The 21,458-nt window shown below is 56.2% G+C and overlaps 3 protein-coding genes across 4 annotated transcripts in view; 2 read left to right on the plus strand and 1 right to left on the minus strand.

The window, feature by feature from the left end:
• Positions 1-103: 103 nt before the first annotated feature.
• Positions 104-2,508, minus strand: CRB3 (crumbs cell polarity complex component 3). 2 transcript variants are annotated; one of them, XM_021705239.2, is made up of 5 exons: positions 2,410-2,508; positions 2,012-2,187; positions 1,177-1,250; positions 710-853; positions 104-361 (listed from the first exon to the last, which is right to left on the minus strand). In XM_021705239.2, exons 2-5 carry the CDS (start codon positions 2,091-2,093, stop codon positions 290-292), a joined length of 372 nt encoding a protein of 123 aa, XP_021560914.1. In that variant the 5' UTR covers positions 2,094-2,187; positions 2,410-2,508; the 3' UTR covers positions 104-289. The 2 variants fall into 2 exon arrangements, with proteins under 2 accessions (XP_021560914.1, XP_021560915.1); XM_021705240.1 differs by having other exon boundaries at positions 2,402-2,508.
• A 2,393-nt stretch (positions 2,509-4,901) lies between these two features.
• Positions 4,902-17,020, plus strand: SLC25A23 (solute carrier family 25 member 23). Its single transcript, XM_044918435.1, has 11 exons — positions 4,902-5,198; positions 6,286-6,412; positions 6,985-7,072; positions 7,373-7,484; positions 8,546-8,704; positions 8,790-8,942; positions 9,109-9,216; positions 10,158-10,325; positions 13,903-14,053; positions 15,074-15,254; positions 15,621-17,020. Exons 1-11 carry the CDS (start codon positions 5,043-5,045, stop codon positions 15,925-15,927), a joined length of 1,710 nt encoding a protein of 569 aa, XP_044774370.1. The 5' UTR covers positions 4,902-5,042; the 3' UTR covers positions 15,928-17,020.
• A 3,477-nt stretch (positions 17,021-20,497) lies between these two features.
• Positions 20,498-21,458, plus strand: part of SLC25A41 (solute carrier family 25 member 41) — a 5,286-nt gene continuing 4,325 nt past the window's right edge. Inside the window, exons 1-2 of the mRNA XM_021705330.2 lie at positions 20,498-20,701; positions 20,930-21,085. Of these exons, the coding sequence (XP_021561005.1) occupies positions 20,498-20,701; positions 20,930-21,085 (360 nt within the window). The remainder of the gene's footprint in view (positions 20,702-20,929; positions 21,086-21,458) is intronic.

Here is a 21,458-nt window from a genome sequence, read left to right on the forward strand (position 1 = left end):
CCTTACAATTCATCTCTCAACAGCCTATGAGTCCTGAGTTTGTTCCCTCCATCTAGACTAATTCCTGCCCCCATCAGCTCAAGAAGAAAAAGGTTTTGTTACATCTCACTACTGACTGTATGTATATATATAAAATGTGAGCAGCACACTCTCCCTCACCCTCAGGGACAGAGTCTTTAAAGCACCTTCTTCCCTTCTATTCTTAAGCACTGGCTAGGTTTGATTGCCCAGAGAGGGCTCTGCCTTCCCCCAAGGTCACACAGCAAGGCAGACGGATAGAAAAGGAGACCTAGATGGGCAGGCAGCCCCGCACCGTCTCCTTGGAGTCCTGGGGAGCCCGGGCCTCGGCTGCATGGTTGAACTGAAAGAAAGGAGAGGATTTGTCGGGCCTGTGTGGCAGCAGGACAGACGGCCGAGCGGAGATGGGGCAGCAAGCGCGGAGGCGGGCCCCCAGCCCCGGCATCCCCAACTGCAGGCAGAGTCAAGCAGAGGCGGCATGCTTCACCGAGCCTGCCAGGCAGGTGCCCCCTGGCCCCCCCAAGTCCTCCTGGACCATCAGAGGCTGTTGTCTTGGTGGCAGCTGCTGTGTGTGAGCGAGCACTGGGTGGTCCTAGGCAGTTGTGGCAGCTGCAGCAGGCCCCAGCATTCAGATGAGCCGCTCCTCAGGCGGCAGCTTGAGGTTGGGGGGCGGCGGCACGCGGGCACCCACCTGCTCCTCGCTGCTGGGCCGGTAGGTGCCCTCTGTCTGCCTCTTCTCACGCAGTTTTCGCACCAGCAACACCAGCACCACGGCCAGAAGCAGGGCGCCCAGGAGGGAGAAGACCACAATGATGGCAGTGATGGCAGCCTGGGACTGCAGTAGAGGGGACAGGTTGCCCACCTGAGCCAGGAGATTCTGTCCACCCTCACCTGAGAAGCATCCAGGGCTCCTAATGCCCCCCCCCCACCAACCTCCCACCCCACAACGCCTGCCATTTTTGGGGGTATGGTACCTCCATCCAGGATTCCCGATTCCCATCAATCAAATGTGGGGCTCCCGGGCTCCCACCTGCCATGCCTGGGATCCCCCTCCCAAGCACCTGCCACCTCTGGGAGTCTGGGCCCCTTCACCTGCTTCATGTGGGATACTTGAATAACATTGCTGTTGCCCTCCTCCTGCATAAAACCCCAACTCACCAGGGCCCCATTGGAGCCAGAGCCTGGGTCAGAGGGTGTAATGGTGCCGTTCTCATTTATAGGGGGGTCCAGCGCTGTGGGGGTGGGGGGCGGGTAGAGAGGACAAATTAATCCTTATCTATCCTTCCCATCTTGGCACAAATGCACCTTCCTTGGGCATCTCTCAGTTAGAACTCTGCTTTTCTGAGTCTTCCATTCTGGTAGAGACTGTGGGTGCCCTGCATGCAGGGGCTGGCCCAGTCGCTTCTGCTCCTTTAGCCCCCCCCAACCCAGCAAAGCCCAGCAGTGAGCAATCAGCCTACAGTAGTTTGCAGTTTGTGCTGAGTTGGGGTCTGCTATAATGGATGGTGTCTGGAAGCCGGACCCTGCCCTCCCCCCACCACCTCTCCAGCCCTCCCTCGGCCCTTAAGGATCTGGGTGGATCCTGCGTTTCCCTGGAGTGTCTGACTCACACCTCCCCCCCAGGCTCCAGAAACTGAAATAGAAGGACTAAATGGTTGGGTCCACACCTATGACCAGCCTGGTCAACCTGGGATCAGAGGCCTCCTCCCAGGCAGGCCTCCTCCTGGCTCCCAGTCCGCTCAAAACACTTCAACCACCCTGAGACTCAGGTACACAGGCTCCTCTCCCCAGCCCACAATTCCGCCTTCCTCAGGAACTCAGGAATTCTACACCAGCTCCAATCGTCCAAGGGAGCCCCTACCCCTGATCGACCCTGTAGACTCCTCTCAAGGTATCCCATGACCGCTCCCCAGTTCTTGACCTCTCCAGGGCCCAGGTAACCCGCGCTTCTAAGCCCCGCCCCGCGCCCCCCCAACCTCTAGCCGGTACCTACTTTGCCCCCAGGCCCGGCCCCAGCGGGCCGGCAGCAGCGGCAGGCCGAGCGCCAGAAGCAGCCCCAGGCCGGGGCTCGCCATGGGCCGGGCGACGGGCTGGTGGCACCGGGGACCGGGCTTCTCGCGCGCGCTGCTTCTACCGCATCTCGGGCCGGGGGTACCTGCGAGCCGGCACCTGGGGCGGGAGAAAGAGAATGGCGTGGGGGAGGGGGCTAGACCCGGGCGCAGGCCCAGGGGAGGGATGACCCGCCCAGGGCACCCCGCAGTCCCGCCCCGCCCCCGCCGCCAGAGGTCAGAGATTAAAGATTAACTCGAGGCGGCGCGTTCCTGGGCTGGGGAAAGGGAAGCGGAAGGGGGGAAGGGGTGGCAGGCCAAGCCGCGCGTCCTACCTCCCTACCTGGCCCAGCCGTCCTCGACTTTGCTCAGGTTCCCGGTCCGGGTCCCTGGCTCGAACCCTCGGTGCGTCCGTCGGTAGCTCGGACTCCTCCAGCTCCGCCCGCTCACGTGACCCGGAAAGTTTAGTCACTCACCTGGGAGAGGAGCACACTTCCGGCTTGTGCACCTGAGCCTAAGCGAGAGGGCGGAGCCAAAGGGGGGGTGGGACCGCGCCAGGGACGCACCTGTAACGGGAACCCAACTCTACGATACCGAAGAGTAAAAAGGGGCGCAAGCGCGCAGGTGTAAGAGGGACCTCCCACCTATATTGCGGGCACATCTGTAGGATAGCACAAGTGTGGAGACAAACCGGGCATGGAGACACTGGTGCATGGGGCACGCCTGTCTGGGGCAGGCCCGAATGGGTGGCCCTTAATAAGGACACACCCGTGTGGTACACACCTGCCTAGGAGCCAACCTGTATAGAAGACATTTGCGTGGATATGTAAGAACACCTATGGGAGACATCTGCATTGAATCACATCTATTTGGTGTATAGCTGAATGGAAGCATACCTGTGTGGAAAACAGCTGTATAGAACACACCTGCATTATGACAAACACCTGACTGAGGCACTCTGGTGTAGGATACATTTGCTTTGGAAACGCATCTGCATGGCTCACCCATGAAATGAACAACTCTTGTATGAGGAATTCCTGTGTGGAAATATATTGGAAAGACCTGTACGAGACACACCTGCATTTTAGTACACCTTATAGGACCCAGATGTATGGAAACGTACCCAGACGGGTGTATACTTAACTGCAACATACCTATGTCTGGGGATAGAGGGGAGCTGTATAATGCATTCCTGGGTGGATTTCTGTTGAGAAAGACACCTGTGAAATGAAGGAAATAGCCTCGTATGAGGAACATCTGCATGGAATTGAGATCGAATGAAAAAAAGACCTGAGAACATGTGCATGAGGCACACTCATATTGAAGCACCTGGGAGCTTCAGTGGGGGGGTGGGCAGGACAGAGGCTCATGTGAATTGAGGCCCACCTGTCAGGGATGTACTTGTGAGAAAATGCCTGTTTGGGGCATTTCTCTGGGAAAACATCTGTATCCCCCATGTTGTGGGGCACCTGCAAGAAAGAAAACATCTGTGAGGGGACCTCTAAGAGGCCATCTGGACCACTGGCCACTAGGACCTCCTTAAGAGGCCATTTGTCTGGGACTCACAGGTGTGTTTGAGCACACCTGTTTGGGCAAAACTAAACGTGCCCTCAGTGAGGCTGTACTTTTCGATAAAGGACGGTGATCATAAGACCTCCACCCCCTGGGGACTCTAGGGTGAAGAGTAATGGCTAAGGGGAAATTAATCACTTTTAGAGTATAGAGCGATGGGTAAGAATTCCAGGTCTGGTTAAATCCCCGCTTTGCCGCTTACTGGGCATGTGGCCTGGGTAGAGCAGTTTAACCTTCTGTTTCCTCATCGGTAAAGTGGGAAAGCCAGTCCCACCTACCTTATAGGGTTTTGGCGAGGATGACGCGAGGGGTGAGTAAAAGGCCTGGATTGTGCAACGCTGTGAATCAATGTTAGTTATTGTTATTATTTTTCGCCAAGTGGTCTGGCCGCCCCTCCCCCTAATGGTGACTCAAGAAACTGCGCCCGAAATTAGTGGGAGGGACTTTCGGCAGGTGCAGCGAGCATGACAGGCTGGTGCCCCGCCTCCAGCGCTCGGCTTCCCGGTCTTCATCGGCACTCGCGCCTGCGACACTGAGACCCGCAAGTTGGTCTGGAGAGAGCAGTCAGCACAGCGACTGGATCAGGCCGCGGCCTCTTTAAGACTGCCCAGCTAGCCCGAAGCCGCCGGGGCCCAAGGCAGCGCAGGGCCGCCGCAGAAGCCCCGCCCAGGTGGGGCGGGCGGGCGCAGCTCAGGCAGCTCTGGCCAATAGGAAACCGACTTTGCAGCAAGCCGCACGTTGATCTTCCGTTTCCCAGTCTGAGTGGGACCGAAAAGGAAGGCTGGCGGGCGGGATGTAGCACAGCTTCCTGATTTTCTGTTTCTGTGGGCGAGTGGGGAATGTGAAATGAGCGGGGGGGCAGATGGAGGGCTAGATGATGTAAGGTTGGTTCTTGAGCATGTCTGGGAAAAACGAGAACTTTAGCGCCTAAAGAGAAATAGTAGGGGAGGAAGGTCAAGTGGAAAGGGATTAGGAAACCAAATCCCTGATATCCCTCTACTGCGCGCCCTTGGACAGAGGGTAAACCGAGGCACGCAAGGCGGAACTCTGAAAGCAGAGTTGAGACCATTGACCTCTCTAGCCCCCCTCCCCAGAATGAACTCTGGTGCTTCCTGTGCACTACCAAAGCATCCCGACATTCCGCCCCACACCCGCGGCTCCGCCTCCAGCCTCCTCCCCCCAAGCGGGTTGGGGGGGGGAGGAGACGCAAGTTCTGGCGCGGGCGGCGACGGCTAGCAGTCACCGCCTCCTGCAAGTGCCAGAGCCGGGCGGGCAGCGCGGAGGCTGCGGTGGCAGTGGCCGCGGAGCTGGCCCTGCGGGGCCGCGGGGGGGAGGGGGAGCCGCGAAGCCCCCACCGAGGCCGCCACCGCCGGGCCTCCCCTCCCCCCCCCCCGGGCGGGCGCCATGCGGGGGGGCCCGGGCGATGCGGAGCGGCGGCAGCGCTGGGGTCGCCTCTTCGAGGAGCTGGATAGTAACAAGGATGGCCGCGTGGATGTGCGCGAGTTGCGCCAGGGACTGGCCCGGCTGGGCGGGGGCGAGCCGAACCGCGACACCCAACAGGTACCCCCGCCGGGACCCCAGCCTGGCGCGCGGCGCTCCGGCCCTGCGGGCGCCGGTAACCCGAGCCCCTGAATGGAGCGCCGCCGCAGCAGCCGGCGACTGCCTGTGGCTGCACTCCAGTGCGGGTGCCCAGCCTGGGCGTCTCCGTCCCCTTCCCCCTGCCCCGCGGGTCTGGGCCTAACGGGTTCGCCAAGACAGAGCCACGGAGGCTCCAGACCTGCAGTCCAGCTGCCAACCGCCGGTCCCCAACCCACTCGCCGGTGCCTCGAGGGTGGGGGATGTCTTGCCAGCGAAAGGAGCCGATCCGCTCTCCTGCCCACTGCCCCGGACACACCCTCCTCTGAACTCTTTGCCCATCCAAGACATACCCTGCCCGTTGCCTCAGGAGACACACCCTTTCCCATCCTACCCCCCTCCTCCGGGCATCCACTGCCCTCCCAGCCGGCTGCCCAGCCTCTCTACGTTTACATTTCCCAGGCCTGCCCTCCCCGGGCCTGGCTTAATGCCCCAGGCTACCCCACCCTCAGCATGGGATGTAGCAAAGCAGGAACTTGCCCCTAGGCCTATGCAGGTGTCCCCTACACCTCTAGCCCCAGACGCCCCTGGAGTGTCTCTCTCCACAGCATCCTGAGACCTCCAGGACAACCTCCCACTTTCCAGGTGGGAAACCAGAGGCCTGGTGGGGGCTCAGCTTAGATCTCTCATTGCCCCACAGTGCCCAGAGCTGTCTCTAAGGGGAGCTCCTGAAACTGCCATATGGACAGGGTTTTTTTAAGAGACAGCTGGGAGGACAGGCTTTCAGAGACAAGAGCCCAAGGCTACCTACCACTTCCCAGTTCTGTAACCTTGAAAAAGTTACTCGACCTTGGAGAGCCTCAGTTTGCTTGCCAGGCAAACTGGACAACTGCTTTCCAGCTCGTAGACCTACGGTGGCCTTGGGCATATTGCTGAGAAGTGAGCTGGCGGATGGAGGGGTGACTTCCCCTTAGGTGCTGGGGGCTCTGAGTTCCTGGGCCCTAAGCTTGTCATGCCCCCTGCAGATTGGGAGCAGCCTCCTGGAGCTCCCTCGTCCCTTCCCCCTTGCCAGGGCATCTCCCCTGAGAGTGACGCTGACCCAGGTGGTGGGCTGGACCTGGAGGAGTTTTCCCGCTACCTGCAGGAGCGGGAACAGCGCCTGTTGCTTCTGTTCCACAGTCTGGACCGGAATCAGGATGGTACGACCCAGGGATGGGCTGCGGGGGCCCTGGAGACACCAATGGGGTTAGAACTGGCACTGCTAGGAGGGGGAGGGCCACTTCTCCCTGATGACTCACAAGCTATTTTGGGAGTTCTCCTCACCCCCCAGCTAGGTGGTTGGGCCCGTGGGCCCATCCCACCTCCTTTCCCTTCTGGGATGCGACCCCTATTATTACCCTTAAGTTTCTAAGGGACACAGAGATGCCCCATATTGCCGCTGGATTCCCTATGAGGCAGAGACACCCCCCATACCCTTTCTGGGTCCCTAATATTGCCTCTCAATCCCCTATGGCATAAGGACCCCCATAATTATCCCTGGATTCATTTTTTCATTCATTCATGGAGCAGAGGAACCCCCCCCAACATTGCCCAGTTCCACCTCTCTAATCCCAGTGGGTCAGTGACCCCCCCCCAACCCTGCTGCAAATCTCATCCTGGGTTCCTGGGTTCCTGGATCCCCTGGTCTTCCTAGACCATCCCCATTCTGAGCTGTACTAGACCTGGGCTCCAGGGTCCCCCCACGCACACCCTTTTCTGGTCCCCTCCCCAGGTCATATCGATGTGTCTGAGATCCAGCAGAGTTTCCGAGCCCTAGGCATTTCCATCTCGCTGGAGCAAGCAGAGAAAATTCTGCACAGGTGAATAACTGGGGGTCCAGAATCCCAGGTAGCTCAGTTTCCCAGGGCCCCTTGGCCACCTTGAGTCTCTAGGCCCCAGACCCAGTCCCAGAGCAGGTGGAGCTGAGGGGTGGGCTTGGGAGTCAGGCAGATCCTGGACCAGATGCTTCACTTCTCAGAGCCTCAGTTTTCCCCTTTGTAAAATGGCGAGCTCTCAGCGCACAGGAAGTCAGTCCACCCCCAAACCAGCTGAACCTCACTCCTACACCCCCTGCCCAGCCCCTGCACTGATTCTATCCCTACCTTGCCCTGCACCCCCAGCATGGACCGAGACGGCACAATGACCATCGACTGGCAGGAATGGCGCGACCACTTCCTGTTGCATTCACTGGAGAATGTGGAGGATGTGGTCTATTTCTGGAAACATTCTACGGTGAGGTGGCGGCAGCTTTCCTAGCGTGGTGGCTGGGCCTTGCTCTGGTTTCCCCTGGGCATGGAGGGGCTGGGTCAGGAGTCTTGAGAAGGAAGAGCCACTGGGAACAGCCAAGGGATGACACTCTAGTCCTCTCTTCCTCTGATCAGGCTCAGGGGACTGGGGACCCATTGGGGGAGGTCTGTGATCTGGCTGGAGCCCTTCAGACCTGACTTTGGGGTCCTGGGGGCAGACTGTGGGAGATGGGAGCACAGGGAAGGAAGAGCTCACCAGACAGGGCACCCAGCCTCCAGCCTCCACCCACAGCTCCCCTTCTGCTGGCTTCTTTTTGCGTCAGTAAATGGTCTGCTGCTGAAAGGACTCATTAGAAAGCCACCTTCTTTGGAAAATCCACTGAGGTCCACTGGAAGTTGGGGGAGGAGGTGCTCTAATTCCCCCACTTTTGGGTGGGAATCTCTGATTGATGCTTCCAGTAGCATTTGATGGCATCTGTAGGGGAATCCACCTGTGGGATCTGGTGAGATTCTCTTGGGAGATCCAGACATTCCCACCCTGGGGATCCATGAGAGACTTGGTTGGGAAGTCTATAGGTGGATTCTAGGGGAGGGATGATCCCTGGGGACAGATTCCCTGTGGGATCTGCTGAGGCCCTGGGAGGGATCCACTGGTCTCCTTATATGGCAGGTCCCTGGTGGGATCTTGTATGGCCCTGGAGGGATCTTCTGGAATCCTTATGTGGGAGATTCTTGGGTGCGATCCTTCAAAGGGATCTGATCAGCTCTGGAAGGAATCTTTATATGGTAGATGCTTGGGTAGGCTCCTTTGGTGGGATTTGGTGGAGGTGCCCAGGAGGGATATTGGGATCCTACATGGGAGTCAGGTTGGATGTTCTGCTGGGATCTGGTAGGGTTCCAAGAGGGATCTCCTGGGCTCTCTAAGTGAGATTTATTGGTGGATGCTCTGAGTGTCCTGGGATTCATGAGGGAGACACTCCCATTTAGGGCTGAGGTACATCTCCCTGCCCCTATGATGGTGTGACACCCCAGTCCCTGCCTCCTCAGGTCTTGGACATTGGTGAGTGCCTGACTGTCCCTGATGAGTTTTCAGAGCAGGAGAAGCTGACCGGCATGTGGTGGAAGCAGCTGGTGGCGGGTGCAGTGGCAGGTGCTGTTTCACGGACGGGCACGGCCCCTCTGGACCGCCTCAAGGTCTTCATGCAGGTGAGGGGCCCCGGAAAGACCCACCCCCTCTCTTAGGCCTGGGCCCCAGAAGGGGACCCCAAGGCCACCTTATCTCCCCACGCAGGTCCACGCCTCCAAGACCAACAAGCTAAACATCCTGGGGGGCCTAAAGAGCATGATCCGAGAGGGGGGCATGCGCTCCCTGTGGCGTGGCAATGGGATTAACGTACTCAAGATTGCACCTGAGTCGGCTATCAAGTTCATGGCCTATGAGCAGGTGGGGGCAGGTGTGGGAGATGTGAGCTAGATGTGAGGGCTGGTGGGATTGGCTTGGGGGCGGGGGATGTCCGCAGGACCCCCAGGAGTGGACATCTGCTCCCCTGGGTGGTGCCCACAGCAGGACGACCTGAGATCCTGTCCACCTCTGTGTCTCCCACTTTCAGATCAAGCGGGCCATTCGGGGGCAGCAGGAGACACTGCACGTGCAGGAGCGCTTTGTGGCTGGCTCCCTGGCTGGTGCCACGGCCCAAACCATCATTTACCCCATGGAGGTGAGAAGGAGGGACTCTGGCCGAGGCCCCTTTGCAGGGTGAGGGGCTTGCAATAACCACGTTACTCCGTGGTGTGATAGGCATTGGTATTGTAACTTTGCCTCTCCCTAATTTGGACTGGGGCTCATTAGAGCAATGCTGTTTCATGTGTAGTCTGCATGGGCATTGCAATTTGAGATGTGACTTCCAGGGATGGTGGTGTTGATCATAACGATTTAGGCAGCAACTGTGGGGCCAGCTGTTTATGGACATGCCTCTTGTAAGGATACTGATTTCCAGGCTGTTTGTTCCCAGGGGAATTATTTCAGGTTTCAGGTTGTGCAGTGTGTCAGGATTCTGAGCGATGGAAAGCTCAAATCACATAAATGAAGTCTGAGGTAAGCAGTTCAGGGCAGGTATGGTGGCTTCAAAGTGGTAGAGACCTTGGTTCCTTCCCTTTGTCTTGTTCCAGCACTTCACAATGTAACACCCACCTCATGGACCAAAATGGCTGCGTGTGCTCCAGTCATCACATCCATATTCCAGCCAATAAGGAAGAATAGACAAAGGAAGGAACCACCTCCCTGCCTTTAAAAATACTTCCTGAGAGTCACACATGCCTGTTCTCCTGCTGTTTCATTGGCTAAGACTTAGTCACATGGCCATATATCTAGGGAAAGTGAGTGGCTGTGTGCTTGCTGAAAATTATAGTTTCTATTATTAAGGGGGGATGGGAGCAAGATATTGGGAGACCACAGTGGCCGCCATGCAACTCCGAGAGATGTAACCATTTCGAGGTATAGAGATTTGGGGATAGCAAAAGATTCTACAGTAACTGGTTTGTTAAATTCAGGTATTGCCAGGGTAGATCCTTCTAGGAGTAGCTATTTCTAGGTGTCTTCACTGCTGGGTGTGGTGTTTCTGGAAGCAGTTTTCCCAGGGATAACCGGGGTCCTCCCCAGGTGCTGAAGACACGGCTGACCCTGCGCCGGACAGGCCAGTACAAGGGGCTGCTGGACTGTGCGTGGCAGATCCTGGAGCGAGAGGGGCCCCGCGCCTTCTACCGCGGCTACCTGCCCAATGTGCTGGGCATCATTCCCTACGCGGGCATCGACCTGGCCGTCTATGAGGTCTGTGGGCAGCCCGCCCCCCTCTTTTCTCTCCCCTCTGGGATTTGCCCACGGGACACCCCTTTCCCATAGGGTTGACTCAGTGAACCTCCATAGCTAGGGGTGGAGAAGCGCCATGGGCCTTGGGATCCTGGGGAACCCTTTCAGCTGTTGGACTCCCCGACTCTTTCACTTTTACCACTGTGAGATTTCTTTCCACTTCCGTGTGCAGTTCAGCCTTGCTGGGCCTTGGGAACCCAGGAAGATCAGGGACCACCGTAGCTCACAGAATCATGGGAGAGAGTGAATGTGAGCTTCAGAGATGCCTGTCTCCCCAGAGCATGTACTGGAGCCGGCCAAAGTCTTCTTCAGGGCCTGCCCATTTCATAGAAACCACACCCCATGGCCAGCATCTCAAGGCCTTTATCAAGAGAGGCAGAAATGGGGGGGGGGGTTGACTTCTCTTCCAAGGGTCATGATTTTTCTCTTCTCCTGGTGGGATCGCCAAGTTCTTCCAAGTAGCACAGCCCTAGATGTCCCCAGGCATCCCCCAAAGTCTCTGTGTCCAGGACAGGGCTAGCTTCACAGGCAGGGGGCCAGTTCAGTCGCCAAGGGCCCCATGCTCAGAGGGCCTGGCTCTTGGTTTAATGCCCTGCTGTTGCCATCTTGAAATCCCTAATCATCTTTGGACGAGGGACCTTACATATTTTTATTTTGCCCTGGGCCTCGCAAAATGATGCAGCCGGTCCTCATCTCCAACACTCCGCACCTGCCATCCGTCCCTGACTTACCCAGCACCCAGCACCTGGGTGGCCACGTGAAACAAGACCACCGCTCATTCACTCACTTGCTCAGTCATTCACTTGCTCACTCAGTAACAGTTTACTGAGCATCCCAAGGTACGGGGACAGCGTTAAATAAAAACAACGCAGTCCTTGCTTTCCTGGGGCACCCACTCCAATGAGCAAGGAAGTCAGTCCACGGGCCAACAAGTAGTTTCAGATCTTGCTAAGTTCTCAGAAGAGGATAAAACAGGATGTGTAATTGAAAGTAACAGTGGGCAGGAGGGGGTCGAGGCAGGCCCCTGAGAGGCGATGAGCAAGGCCGTGTGAAACAAGGCAGAGGGTGCAGAGAGCGCAGCTCCAGAAGCAGCACTGGATTTGGCCTGTTGGAGTGCAAGTCTTGGGTGGCTGGAAGGAAACGAAGAGTCAGCAAGAGCTCAGTGATGTGGCTGGTTTTTCCTAAGTGCAAGACTCAGCCACTGGGGGCTATGAGAAGAAATTAGACCGAACTTTATTTGATCCATTCTTCACCCAAAAAGGGAGCTGGGAGGTCTAAGTGGTTTGAGAAAGCCTGTGCCTTCTTGGAGTTTCAAAATCTATGTTAGTCCCTTAAAGGCTCTGAGAAGTCTGCAGAAAAGCGATTTCACTGGGTTTTTGTTTTTGGTGTGTTTTTTTGATTTGTTTTGTTTTGTTTTTTGACCCAGTGTTGGCCATGCTTACGCAGTCTTCAGAACTTCTTTTCAACAGAATACCTCTTAAACACTCATTCAACACCTATTTGGCAAATCCTGCTCCAGCCCCCAAAGAAGGCTCTTTTTTTTTTTATTTGACAGAGAGAGACATAGCGAGAGCAGGAACACAAGCAGGGGGAGTGGGGAGAGGGAGAAGCAGGCTTCCTGCTGAGCAGGGAGCCCGATGTGGGACTCGATCCCAGGACCCTGGGATCATGACCTGAGCCGAAGGCAGACGCTTAACGACTGAGCCACCCAGGCGCCCACCCCCAAAGAAGGCTCTTAAAATTGCAAGGCAATAATGGTGAACACTTGCTTCCAAGGCGCCCACTCCTTGCCCAGCCCGGACATCACTAATCTATCCCAGCCCTGAGTCCCTCTCCACACACTTCCGGGCAGCTGTTACCAAGGGGTGGGAAGTGACATGGGAAATGAAACCTAGGAGCCATCCCAGTCCCAGAGCAAGAAAGAAGGTCCTCGCAGAGAGGCTTCATAGGGATTGGCTGCCCAAAAAACCAAGTGCACCACTCTGGACTGCAGTGTGGCTCTGAATGTTGACTCCCACCCTTATTTTGTGGCTATGGATAAGTAACTTCCCTGGAGCCTCATCTTCTTGTCAATGAAATGGAGATAGTGGTGGTATTTGTCTTAGTCTGAGGTCCTCTGGAAGCAGGGATGTGAGAGCACGTGGTTTGGCAGGAAGGTAAGGTAACCAAAATAAAAGGAGCATTTGTTCCCTAGGGCTGCCTAACAAAGTACTGCAAACTGTGGGGGGCTGAAAGCAACAGACATTTACTGTCACAGTCCCGGAGGCTGGAGTCTAAACTCAAGGTGTCGGCAGGGCCACACTCCCTCCTAAACCTTAGGGGGACATCCTTCCTTGCCCCTTCCAGCAAGGGGCATCCCTGCAATTTCTGCCTCTGTCACCGTGTGGCTGTCTTCCCCGCTGTGTGTCTCTGTCTCTGTATCTCCTCTTCTTATGAGGACATCGGTCATGTTTGCTTAAGGGCCCACCCGACTCCAGGGTGACCTCATCCTAACTCTCCACACCTGCAAAGACTCTATTTGCAGATAAGGTCACAATCTGAGGTCCTGGGGGTTAGGACCCCAATATATCTTTTGGGGGGATGCCATCGAACCCATAAGGGCGTGTTATCAAGCAAGTTATCATGGTGGGCAGATGCAGCTCAGTCCCGGTGGGGGGCCTCTGGAGGCAGCATAGAACGTGCCCCTCCCCACAAGACGCAAGGGAGCTGGGGTATTGATACACCAAGTCAGTTGTCTGCTGCTCGCTGCTGGGGGTGCTGGGTCCTTACCTGGGTCCAGCAAGAGTCCTCAGGCAGAACTGTGGATGCTGGCAGTTGGGAGTCAGCTGATTTGAGTTGAATAGGATATGGGTGGCGTGTCCACATTGGAGAGCGTATTAGTTTCCTATGGCTGCTATAACGAATGACCATAACCTTAGGGCTTTAAAACAGCGCACGTTCACTATCTCATCGTTTTGAAGGTCCAAAGTCCACGGTGGGGCTCAGCGGGCTAACATCAAGCTGTTGGCAGGGCTGCCTTTCTTCCGGAGGCTGCGGGGGAGAAGCTGTTGCCTTATCTTCCCCCTTCTCTAGCAGCTGCCCGTTTGCCTCGGCCCGTGGGCCCGTTGTCCATCTTCAGAGCCAGCCGCACAGCATCTTCCAACCCGTCCCCCACCTCTGCCTCTATTATCCCCTCTCCTCTGACTCTTATAAGGAGCCTCGCGGTGACATCGGACCTGCCTGGATGGTCTAGGATCATGCCCCATCTCAAGGTCCTTAACTTAATCTCAACTGCAAAGTCCCTTTTGCTACATGAGGTACCATATTCCCAAGGGCAAGGGCATGGGCAGAAGGGGGGGGCTGTCCTCCCACGTCCCACAGAGGGTCAAGGTGAGGCCTGAGTGACAGGATGCAGGTACCGTGCTCGCGGGGCACCTGGGAGGTACCGAGCGCTCAGCTAGTACCAGCCAGCCAGCGGGGCCTCCGAAGCCAGGGTCGTGCATGGTGTTGCCCAGTTCCGATCCAACCCACACCCTACTCTCTTCTCCGCCCCCACCAGACCCTGAAGAACCAGTGGCTTCAGCAGTATAGCTGTGACTCGGCCGACCCAGGCATCCTCGTGCTCCTGGCCTGTGGGACCGTCTCCAGTACCTGTGGCCAGATAGCCAGCTACCCCCTGGCCCTGGTCCGGACCCGCATGCAGGCCCAAGGTGAGGCCGGGGCGGGAGGATGGGGCAGGGAGAGAACACCACCACTGGGGCCCCACCTCCCCATCCCCAGCTCCTCCTCCTGGCCAGGCAAGGTCCCAAGCTGGGATCCTTCTGGATTTGGATGGCCTCCACCAAAGTCCCTACCTTTCCCTGGGCCTCAGTGTACCCATCTGTGACACTGGAACGGGAGCCCTTTCCCACCCCCCTACCCGCCCCACCGAGCGAGGAGAGCCGATGCAGCGAGTACTGGAGGAGTGCCCTAGCAGGCTTAGCTGGGAGGGCTGCTAACTTGAGCTCTGATTTGCAAGGCTGGATTACAGTGAGGAAGGCAAGGCGAGGGAAGATCCGGGTACAGGGGGGTGGGGGGCAGGCTGGGTATGGGTTTATTGTTTTCCTCGTAGGTTTCTTTTATGGGTTCTCCCCCCACCAAAACACACACATTCCTGAATCTGTTTTGGGAGTTTCCTTGGGAATTTTAGCATTTGTGTTCCGTGATTTCCTCTGGGGGTGTATCAGTGCATAAACCTGGGTTCTCGCCCTCCAAGAGCTCACAGGCTGGAGAGGAAGCAAGATGCTGAATAAATCATTCCACAATTAAGTATGGATCTAGGGTTGAATGCAGGATAAGAGAAAGAGCCAGACTTAGACTGGGGTACCAAGCAGGGCTCCCCTGAAGAGCCTGCTTTGGCATGAAGGTTGGAAGGCAGAGAAGAGTGAGCTGGGAGAAGAGGCAGGGAAGTGAGTTCCAGGCAGAGGAAATGTCTGTACCCTCTTCCACCACACACATACATATACCTTCTCTGTTTCTAATCATCCCCAAACTTGGGCCCTCAAGACTGGGCTGAAAAGGCGAGCAGCCGTTTCCAGAGCCAGGAGAAGTCCCGATTCTGAGTAGTAGGTCTCACTGTTAAGCTAACCCTCCTCCCTCATGCTGCAACGGCCACAGGCCCAGCCCTGGGGAGTAGGAGGGGGAAGTAAGAGGGGCCCTCTCACCTCACCTGGCCTCCCCGCCCCCCCCAGCCTCCATCGAGGGCGCCCCCCAGCTCTCCATGCTGGGTCTGCTCCGTCACATCCTGTCCCAGGAGGGCGTGTGGGGCCTCTACCGGGGCATTGCCCCCAACTTCATGAAGGTTATCCCGGCTGTGAGCATCTCCTATGTGGTCTACGAGAACATGAAGCAGGCCCTGGGGGTCACGTCCAGGTGAGGGACCCAGAGCCTGACCCACCCCAGATCCCTCACCCCAATCATGACATCCCCCACACCTCAGCCACTAGAGACTGATGGCCCAGCCAATGGATCCCAGGGCTCCCTATAGCAAATCACAGGATCCCCACACTTTACCCACTGGGTCCTACACCCCCATATCACGTCTACTGGCCCCCCCAACACACGGGGTCCTGGACCTCTATGACTTAACCATGGGATGCCCCACAACCCAACTAATGGATCCTGATAACCCAATCACAGGAGCACACATCACCATACCTAAACACCCAGACCCCAGCTCCCTCAGGCCCCAGATCCAGCACTGGGTCCTAGATCCCCAAAACCACTGGCGGATCCCAGATCCCCATGCTTCCAGCCCTGGATCTCCAAGCTCCACCACTGGATTCTGGATATCAAGAAGCCTCAGCCACCGGATCCTGACAATGCAATGCCCAGATCCCAGGGCCCCAGCCACTGGATCCCAGATCCCCTCACCCCAACTACTGGATTCCTGAATTCCTTTACCTTGACACTGAGTCCCGGATCCCTCTGCTTTGACTACTGGATTCCCTATATTTCAACCACTACACCCTCAACCCCCAACCACCGGATCTCAGATTCCCAAGCCCTGACCGGCTGGATCCTGGCTCCTAAATCCACAATGTGAGCCCAACGGCAGAGCGAGTGGGTCCCAGCGACTGCGGCTGTTGGACCCCAAATCCCTTCACCACAGGCACTGGAAGCTGAAACCTCACCCATAGGAGGTAGACACCGCCCCCCCCCCACCCTTCCAAGCACTGGATCCCAGCCCCTTAACCTCTGGATTCTGACCAGAATCCTCCCAGGCACTGGATCCTGAATGCTCAGACTCCAAGTCTAAATAGATCCCAAAAGGCCCGTCACAACATCCTGGATCCCCCCGTGCCCCTGTCCCAGACACACCCCAGAGCCCAGGGCCCTCTGCCCATGACACAAAGCCCAGGGTCTAAGGAGCCTGTGGGAAGCCTAGGTCCTGGCCTCCTGCTTCCAGAAAACCCGTGGGACTTGCCATCAGTCCTGACACGGCTAGAAGCCGGCAGCTGGGGAAGGAGATGACCCCCCTCCCACAGCCTAGACAGAGCCTCGATACCCCCGCCACCTGCCCAGCATGGCTGCACCTCTGGCCTGTGGGGAAACCGCCCCCCGCAATGCTCCCCACAATGCTCTGCGGTGTCTTCCGTTCCCTTCCCACGTTTAGGCTGATGATAACCTCCAGTCGCTCTTTCCTGGGGGCTGGCAAGGGGTCAGTCTGAGGCCGGGGACACGTTAAGGAGACTCTCCCCAAGCACACCCCAGCACTGCCAGTCTCTTCCCCAGGCTTCAGAGTTGGGAGCCCAGAGCAAGTCTACACAGACTAGCCTTCCCTGGAGCCAAGCGTCCAATTATGCAAAACAAGCCAAATCCCCCAGACTCACTCCAGGTCTATTTTTCTACTAGAGAGGAGCTGACATTCCTCCCCCTCAGATAACCCAAGCCTGCAGCACCCCCCACGGCCCTGTACATTCTGCACTTTAGAGTTGGGTTCTGAGCTTAGCATAATTGGGGGACCCCTCCCATCACTCCTCCCAAGTCCTTGGGGAACCCCATGAAAGGACTACAAAAGAGCAACTGGGTTGTTTGGGGGGGCTGGAGGGCCCCCCCCCCGTGGCTTCCACCCGCCCCCACCTACACCGTGTCCCACCTCCCCGCCTGTGTGTGTTATTTCAAAGGAAAAGAACAAAAGGAATACACTTTCTAAGCTCTTTCATTGTGGTTTTTACCGAAAGGGGGTGGGTCGATGTGGCACCACCTCAAACTATCCCCAGGGAAGGGACATGGGCCATCCTCTGTTGCACACAGTGCCAGGAGACCAGGAAGTGACTTCCTCGGTTTCCGTAGCTGTGAAGTGGGGGCAGGGAAAAGCCCACATTCATGGGCCCTTTTTATTTTTCCTGTATTCTAATTACATAAGGATATTTGTTTCCCAGGGCTACTGTAACAAATTACCACAGACCGGGGGCTTAAAATGACACAGTTTTTAGACTGATTTAATTTTTTATTGTGGTAAACTAGACATCACATACAATTCACCATCTTAACCATTTTTAAGTGCACAGCTCAGTTGAGCACACTCACCCTGTCCTGCAGCCACCCCCACCCTCCGTCTCCAGAACTTTCCATCTCCCCACACGGAGACTCTGTCCCCATGAAGCACAGACTCCCCACCCCCTGCCCCAGCCCTGGCTCCCACCCTCTCCTCTCTGTGTGGATGGGACTCCTCTGGGGACCTCCTGGGACTGGGGTCCTGCGGGATGTGTCCTTCTGGGTCTGGCTCCTCTCACTGAGCAGTGTCTTCGGGGTCCCTCCACGTCGTGGCAGGGGTCAGGATGTCCTTCCTCTTTAAGGCTGAATAATATTCCAGTATGTGGATGGACCATATTTTGTTTATTCATTCATTCATCCATCAGTGGACACTTGGCTTGCTTCCACCATTGGCTATGGTGACTAAAAAACAAGAGGAATTTATTGTCCGCCAGTTCTGAAGGCTAGAAGTCTGAAAGCAAAGTGTCAGCAGGCTACGACCCTCTGAAGACTGTAGGGGAGGATCCTTCCCGCCTCTTCTGGCTTCTGGCAGTTGCTGGCACACAACATTCCTCAGCTCGTAGACCCAATCGGTCCGATTTCTGCCTGTCTTCAAATGACCAAAATTGTTCCTGTCACCATCTTGTGTTTTAAGCTGCTACCGTTGGGGTAATTTCTTATGCAGCAGTAGCTAACTGATACGCATGCGCCTACATAGATATGATTTTCCACACACTCAAAGATGGACTTAAGCCTTGCTAACTATTTCGTATTTTTACTTCCTTTAAATTATGTCCTGAGGATCATATTCCCAGAAGCGGGATTGCTGGGTCAAAGGATATGACGATTTCAGGGTCATGCCCCCAGAGAAATCATCTGCGATATACACAGCTACCAACAAGGAATTGGCATTCCTAATTTTACTTCAGTCATCCCAGCACAGAGTGTTACCACTTTGATTTAATCAGGCCAGTCAACCACTATTTTCTTGTCCACCTTCTCACATCCCATTACACCATTTGGGCCTCAGGAACTGACATGTGGTGTGATATGTTGCTTTTCTCTTTCTGAGTCTCCCCACCCACAAAATAGGGGATGTTATCACTGACATCTTTAAAGGGAAAAGAACTTACATTTATTGAGCAAGTACTCCATACGCTGGCTCTGTGCTAAGCCCTTTGATGCGTTATCTCCCTCACTTACTCATCATCTATTTACCGGACACCTGCTTTGTGCCAGACCCAGTTTTGTGAAACACACAACAATCATTGCTCTCATAGACCCCACATTCCAGTGGAGAGCGACAAACAATAAATAACACACGTGAGTGTATGTGTAGCCAGGTAGAAAGCAAAGGCACTATGGATAAAAATAAAGTGGGGAAGCAGAGTTTACATCTTTTTTTTTTTTTAAGATTTTATTTATTTGAGAGAGAGAGAAAGTGAGAGCGAGTGAGCACGAGTGGGGTGAGGGGCAGAGGGAGAAGCAGACTCCATGCTGAGCAGGGAGCCCGACGCGGGACTCGATCCCAGGACACTGGGATCATGACCTGAGCCGAAGGCAGCCGCTTAACCTACTGAGCCACCCAGGCGCCCCCAGAGTTTACATCTTAAATAGAGTTGTCAGAGGAAGCATCAGGAAGAAGGTGACGTTTGCATGAAGATTTAAAGACAGTGAGGGAGGGAGCCATGGTGATGTCCAGGAAAACAGCATTCTAGGCAGAGGGAACAGCCAGTGCAAAGGTCCTGGGGCAACATCATGCCTGGCGTGTTGGGGGAACAGGGAGGGGGCCCATGTGGCTGGAGCAGAATGGGCAAGGAGGAGAAAGGGAGGAGAGAAGGGCAGGGAGGGGACCGGGCAGGTCATACAGGGTCTTGTGGGCCACACGGAGGACTTGGGCTTCTACCCCAGGGAGATGGGAACCCTGGAGAGCTGTGGGCAGAGGAGGGCAGGACCTCACTGCGGTGCTCACGGGCGCCCTCTGGTGGTTATTGTGGGGAGCACTGACGGGGGGCAAGAGTGGGAGGGCCCAGAGTGGAGGCGACTGCACTGGTCCGGGTCATCCATCACAGGGCTGGACCAGGGTGGAGGCCACGGGCATGGTAAGCAGCAGCCAGATTCCGGATTTATGTTAAAGGTGAAGCCAGGATTTGATGACAGAGTGTGGGCATGAGAGAAAAAGAATCATGGATGACATCAAGATTTTTGAACCAAACCACATGGAGGATGGACGCGCTCTCAATGAAGACTCATTGCAGCCTCTTGACACAATGTGGTAGTTTATCGTTACTTCCAATTTACACCTGGGGAAACTGAAGCTCAGAGAGGTAAAGCGAGTCCCCCAAGGCCACACAGCAGGAGTTGTCCTAGATGGGATTCAAACTCAGGCTGCCTCCAAATCTATGCCTGTCTCACCTTGGGGACCAACTATGTCTCTCCCTCCCAGAGCTCCAGAACCTTCCCACTCTCCCTCACGTCTATCTCCCATCGCCATGACAGCAACACACAGTGCATTCATTGCCTATGGCTCCTATAACAACCACAAACATGGTGGCTTCAAACAACACAAATGTATTATTCTAGAGGTCAGAAGTCTGATACGGATCTCACTGGGCTAAAATCAAGCTCCTCCTGGAGGCTCCAGGGGAGAATCTGCTTCCTGGCCTTTTCCAGCTCCGAGGGTCTGCCTGCACTCCACGGCTCGTGGCTCCCTCCTCCATCTGCAAAGCCAGGAATGGTCGGATGAGTCTTACTCACATTGAACCCTTTCAACACCGACTGTTCTGCTTCCCTCTTCACTGTTTGAGGACTCATGAGGTTAGACTGGGCCCACGCAATTCGTCCAGAATAATCTCTCCATCTCCCCGTCAGCTGGTTAGTGCCCTTAAATCCTCTGGCAAATTCACTTTCCCCTTTGCCACGTAACATGGGGAGTTCACAGGTTTAGAGGGATTTGGATATGGATATTTTGTGGGGGACACTCTCTGCCCACCATATCCAGTGAGGTCACAAGGGCCTCTGTGACCTCATCATGCCCTGGTGCCCAAATTTACAAGCTGGCCCCTCCCACATGGCTGCTGGATGGGCAAACCTGTCACCAGGGATTTGAACCTAGGTGTCCTGACCCTCCAGCTGCCATGGGAGCCCAGCCCGAGGAAGCTCAGAAGCCTTGCTCGAGCGTCCAGACCCTGTTTAAGAGGGTCAAAGCCTTACTCGCCAAAACCCCACCACCTCCGACCCTGCCCCCGCCCCCCTCCCGGAACCCAGGCTGTACACATGTGTATGGGTATGTGTTTGGGCACGTGCATGAAAATGTCCTGGAACATCTCCCATCACAGCAGGTGAGCTTGAGCACGGCAGGCCTACCGGCACCTCCGGCCTGAAGGCTGGGGTAGAAGGCCGTGCTGCCTGCCCCCTCTGCATGACCCACTCCCCTCCAAGCAGACCTGGATTTCCGCCTTCAAGCAGTGGGGACCAGGGTGGGCCTTTCACCAGGAGGGGCTTCCTGGAGATGCGGGGAAGGAGCTCCAGCCTGGCTGAGTACAGGTGGGAGTGGGTCTGCCCCGCAGGTGCTGGACACAGGAGAGCAGCTGATGGTCCCCGTCGATGTCCTAGAAGTGGATAACAAGGGGGCCCTGTGGAAGTTTCTGCTCTCAGGAGCCATGGCTGGGGCGGTGTCCCGCACTGGCACGGCCCCTCTGGACCGAGCCAAGGTGTATATGCAGGTGCGCGGGGAGCACAGCTCTGGAGCCTCTGGGGTGGGGCTGGATGGAGGCAGAGCTGATGGGGTTCAGGATGGGGGTGAGTGTGCAGTTGGAAACAGGTGCGAGGGTGGGGCTGGGACGCGGGTTGGAGTCAGGAGGAGGCTGAATGGAGGTAAGGGTGGGGGTTGAAGTTGGGGATGGTGCTGGAGCCAATGGGGATGGAGCATGAACTTGAGTGGGAGGAGCCGAGAGAACCGTACCAGGGACAGGGTGGGTTGGGGATAAGGGAATTGAGGATGGGGTCTTTGGATGGGGCTTTGAAGGCAAACTAGAACAGGTAAGGAGAGGAAGGTGAGGAAGGAGATGAGCACGTGGGGCTGTGTCCGAAGGTGAG

Source organism: Neomonachus schauinslandi, chromosome 1, assembly GCF_002201575.2.
Source record: "Neomonachus schauinslandi chromosome 1, ASM220157v2, whole genome shotgun sequence".
Taxonomy (NCBI): Eukaryota; Metazoa; Chordata; class Mammalia; order Carnivora; family Phocidae; genus Neomonachus; species Neomonachus schauinslandi.

Coding starts and splice junctions, on each gene's coding strand:
- SLC25A23 (XM_044918435.1), top strand. CDS start 5,043: ATGCGGGGGGGCCCGGGCGATGCGGAGCGGCGGCAGCGCTGGGGTCGC. Junction 8,705..8,789: donor GCCTCAAGGTCTTCATGCAG/GTGAGGGGCCCC, acceptor CTCCCCACGCAG/GTCCACGCCTCCAAGACCAA. Junction 15,255..15,620: donor GCCCTGGGGGTCACGTCCAG/GTGAGGGACCCA, acceptor GGCGGATCCCAG/ATCCCCATGCTTCCAGCCCT.
- CRB3 (XM_021705239.2), bottom strand. CDS start 2,093: ATGGCGAGCCCCGGCCTGGGGCTGCTTCTGGCGCTCGGCCTGCCGCTG. Junction 854..1,176: donor CTGGCTCCAATGGGGCCCTG/GTGAGTTGGGGT, acceptor CCTCTACTGCAG/TCCCAGGCTGCCATCACTGC. Junction 362..709: donor GGCCCAGCAGCGAGGAGCAG/GTGGGTGCCCGC, acceptor CCTTTCTTTCAG/TTCAACCATGCAGCCGAGGC.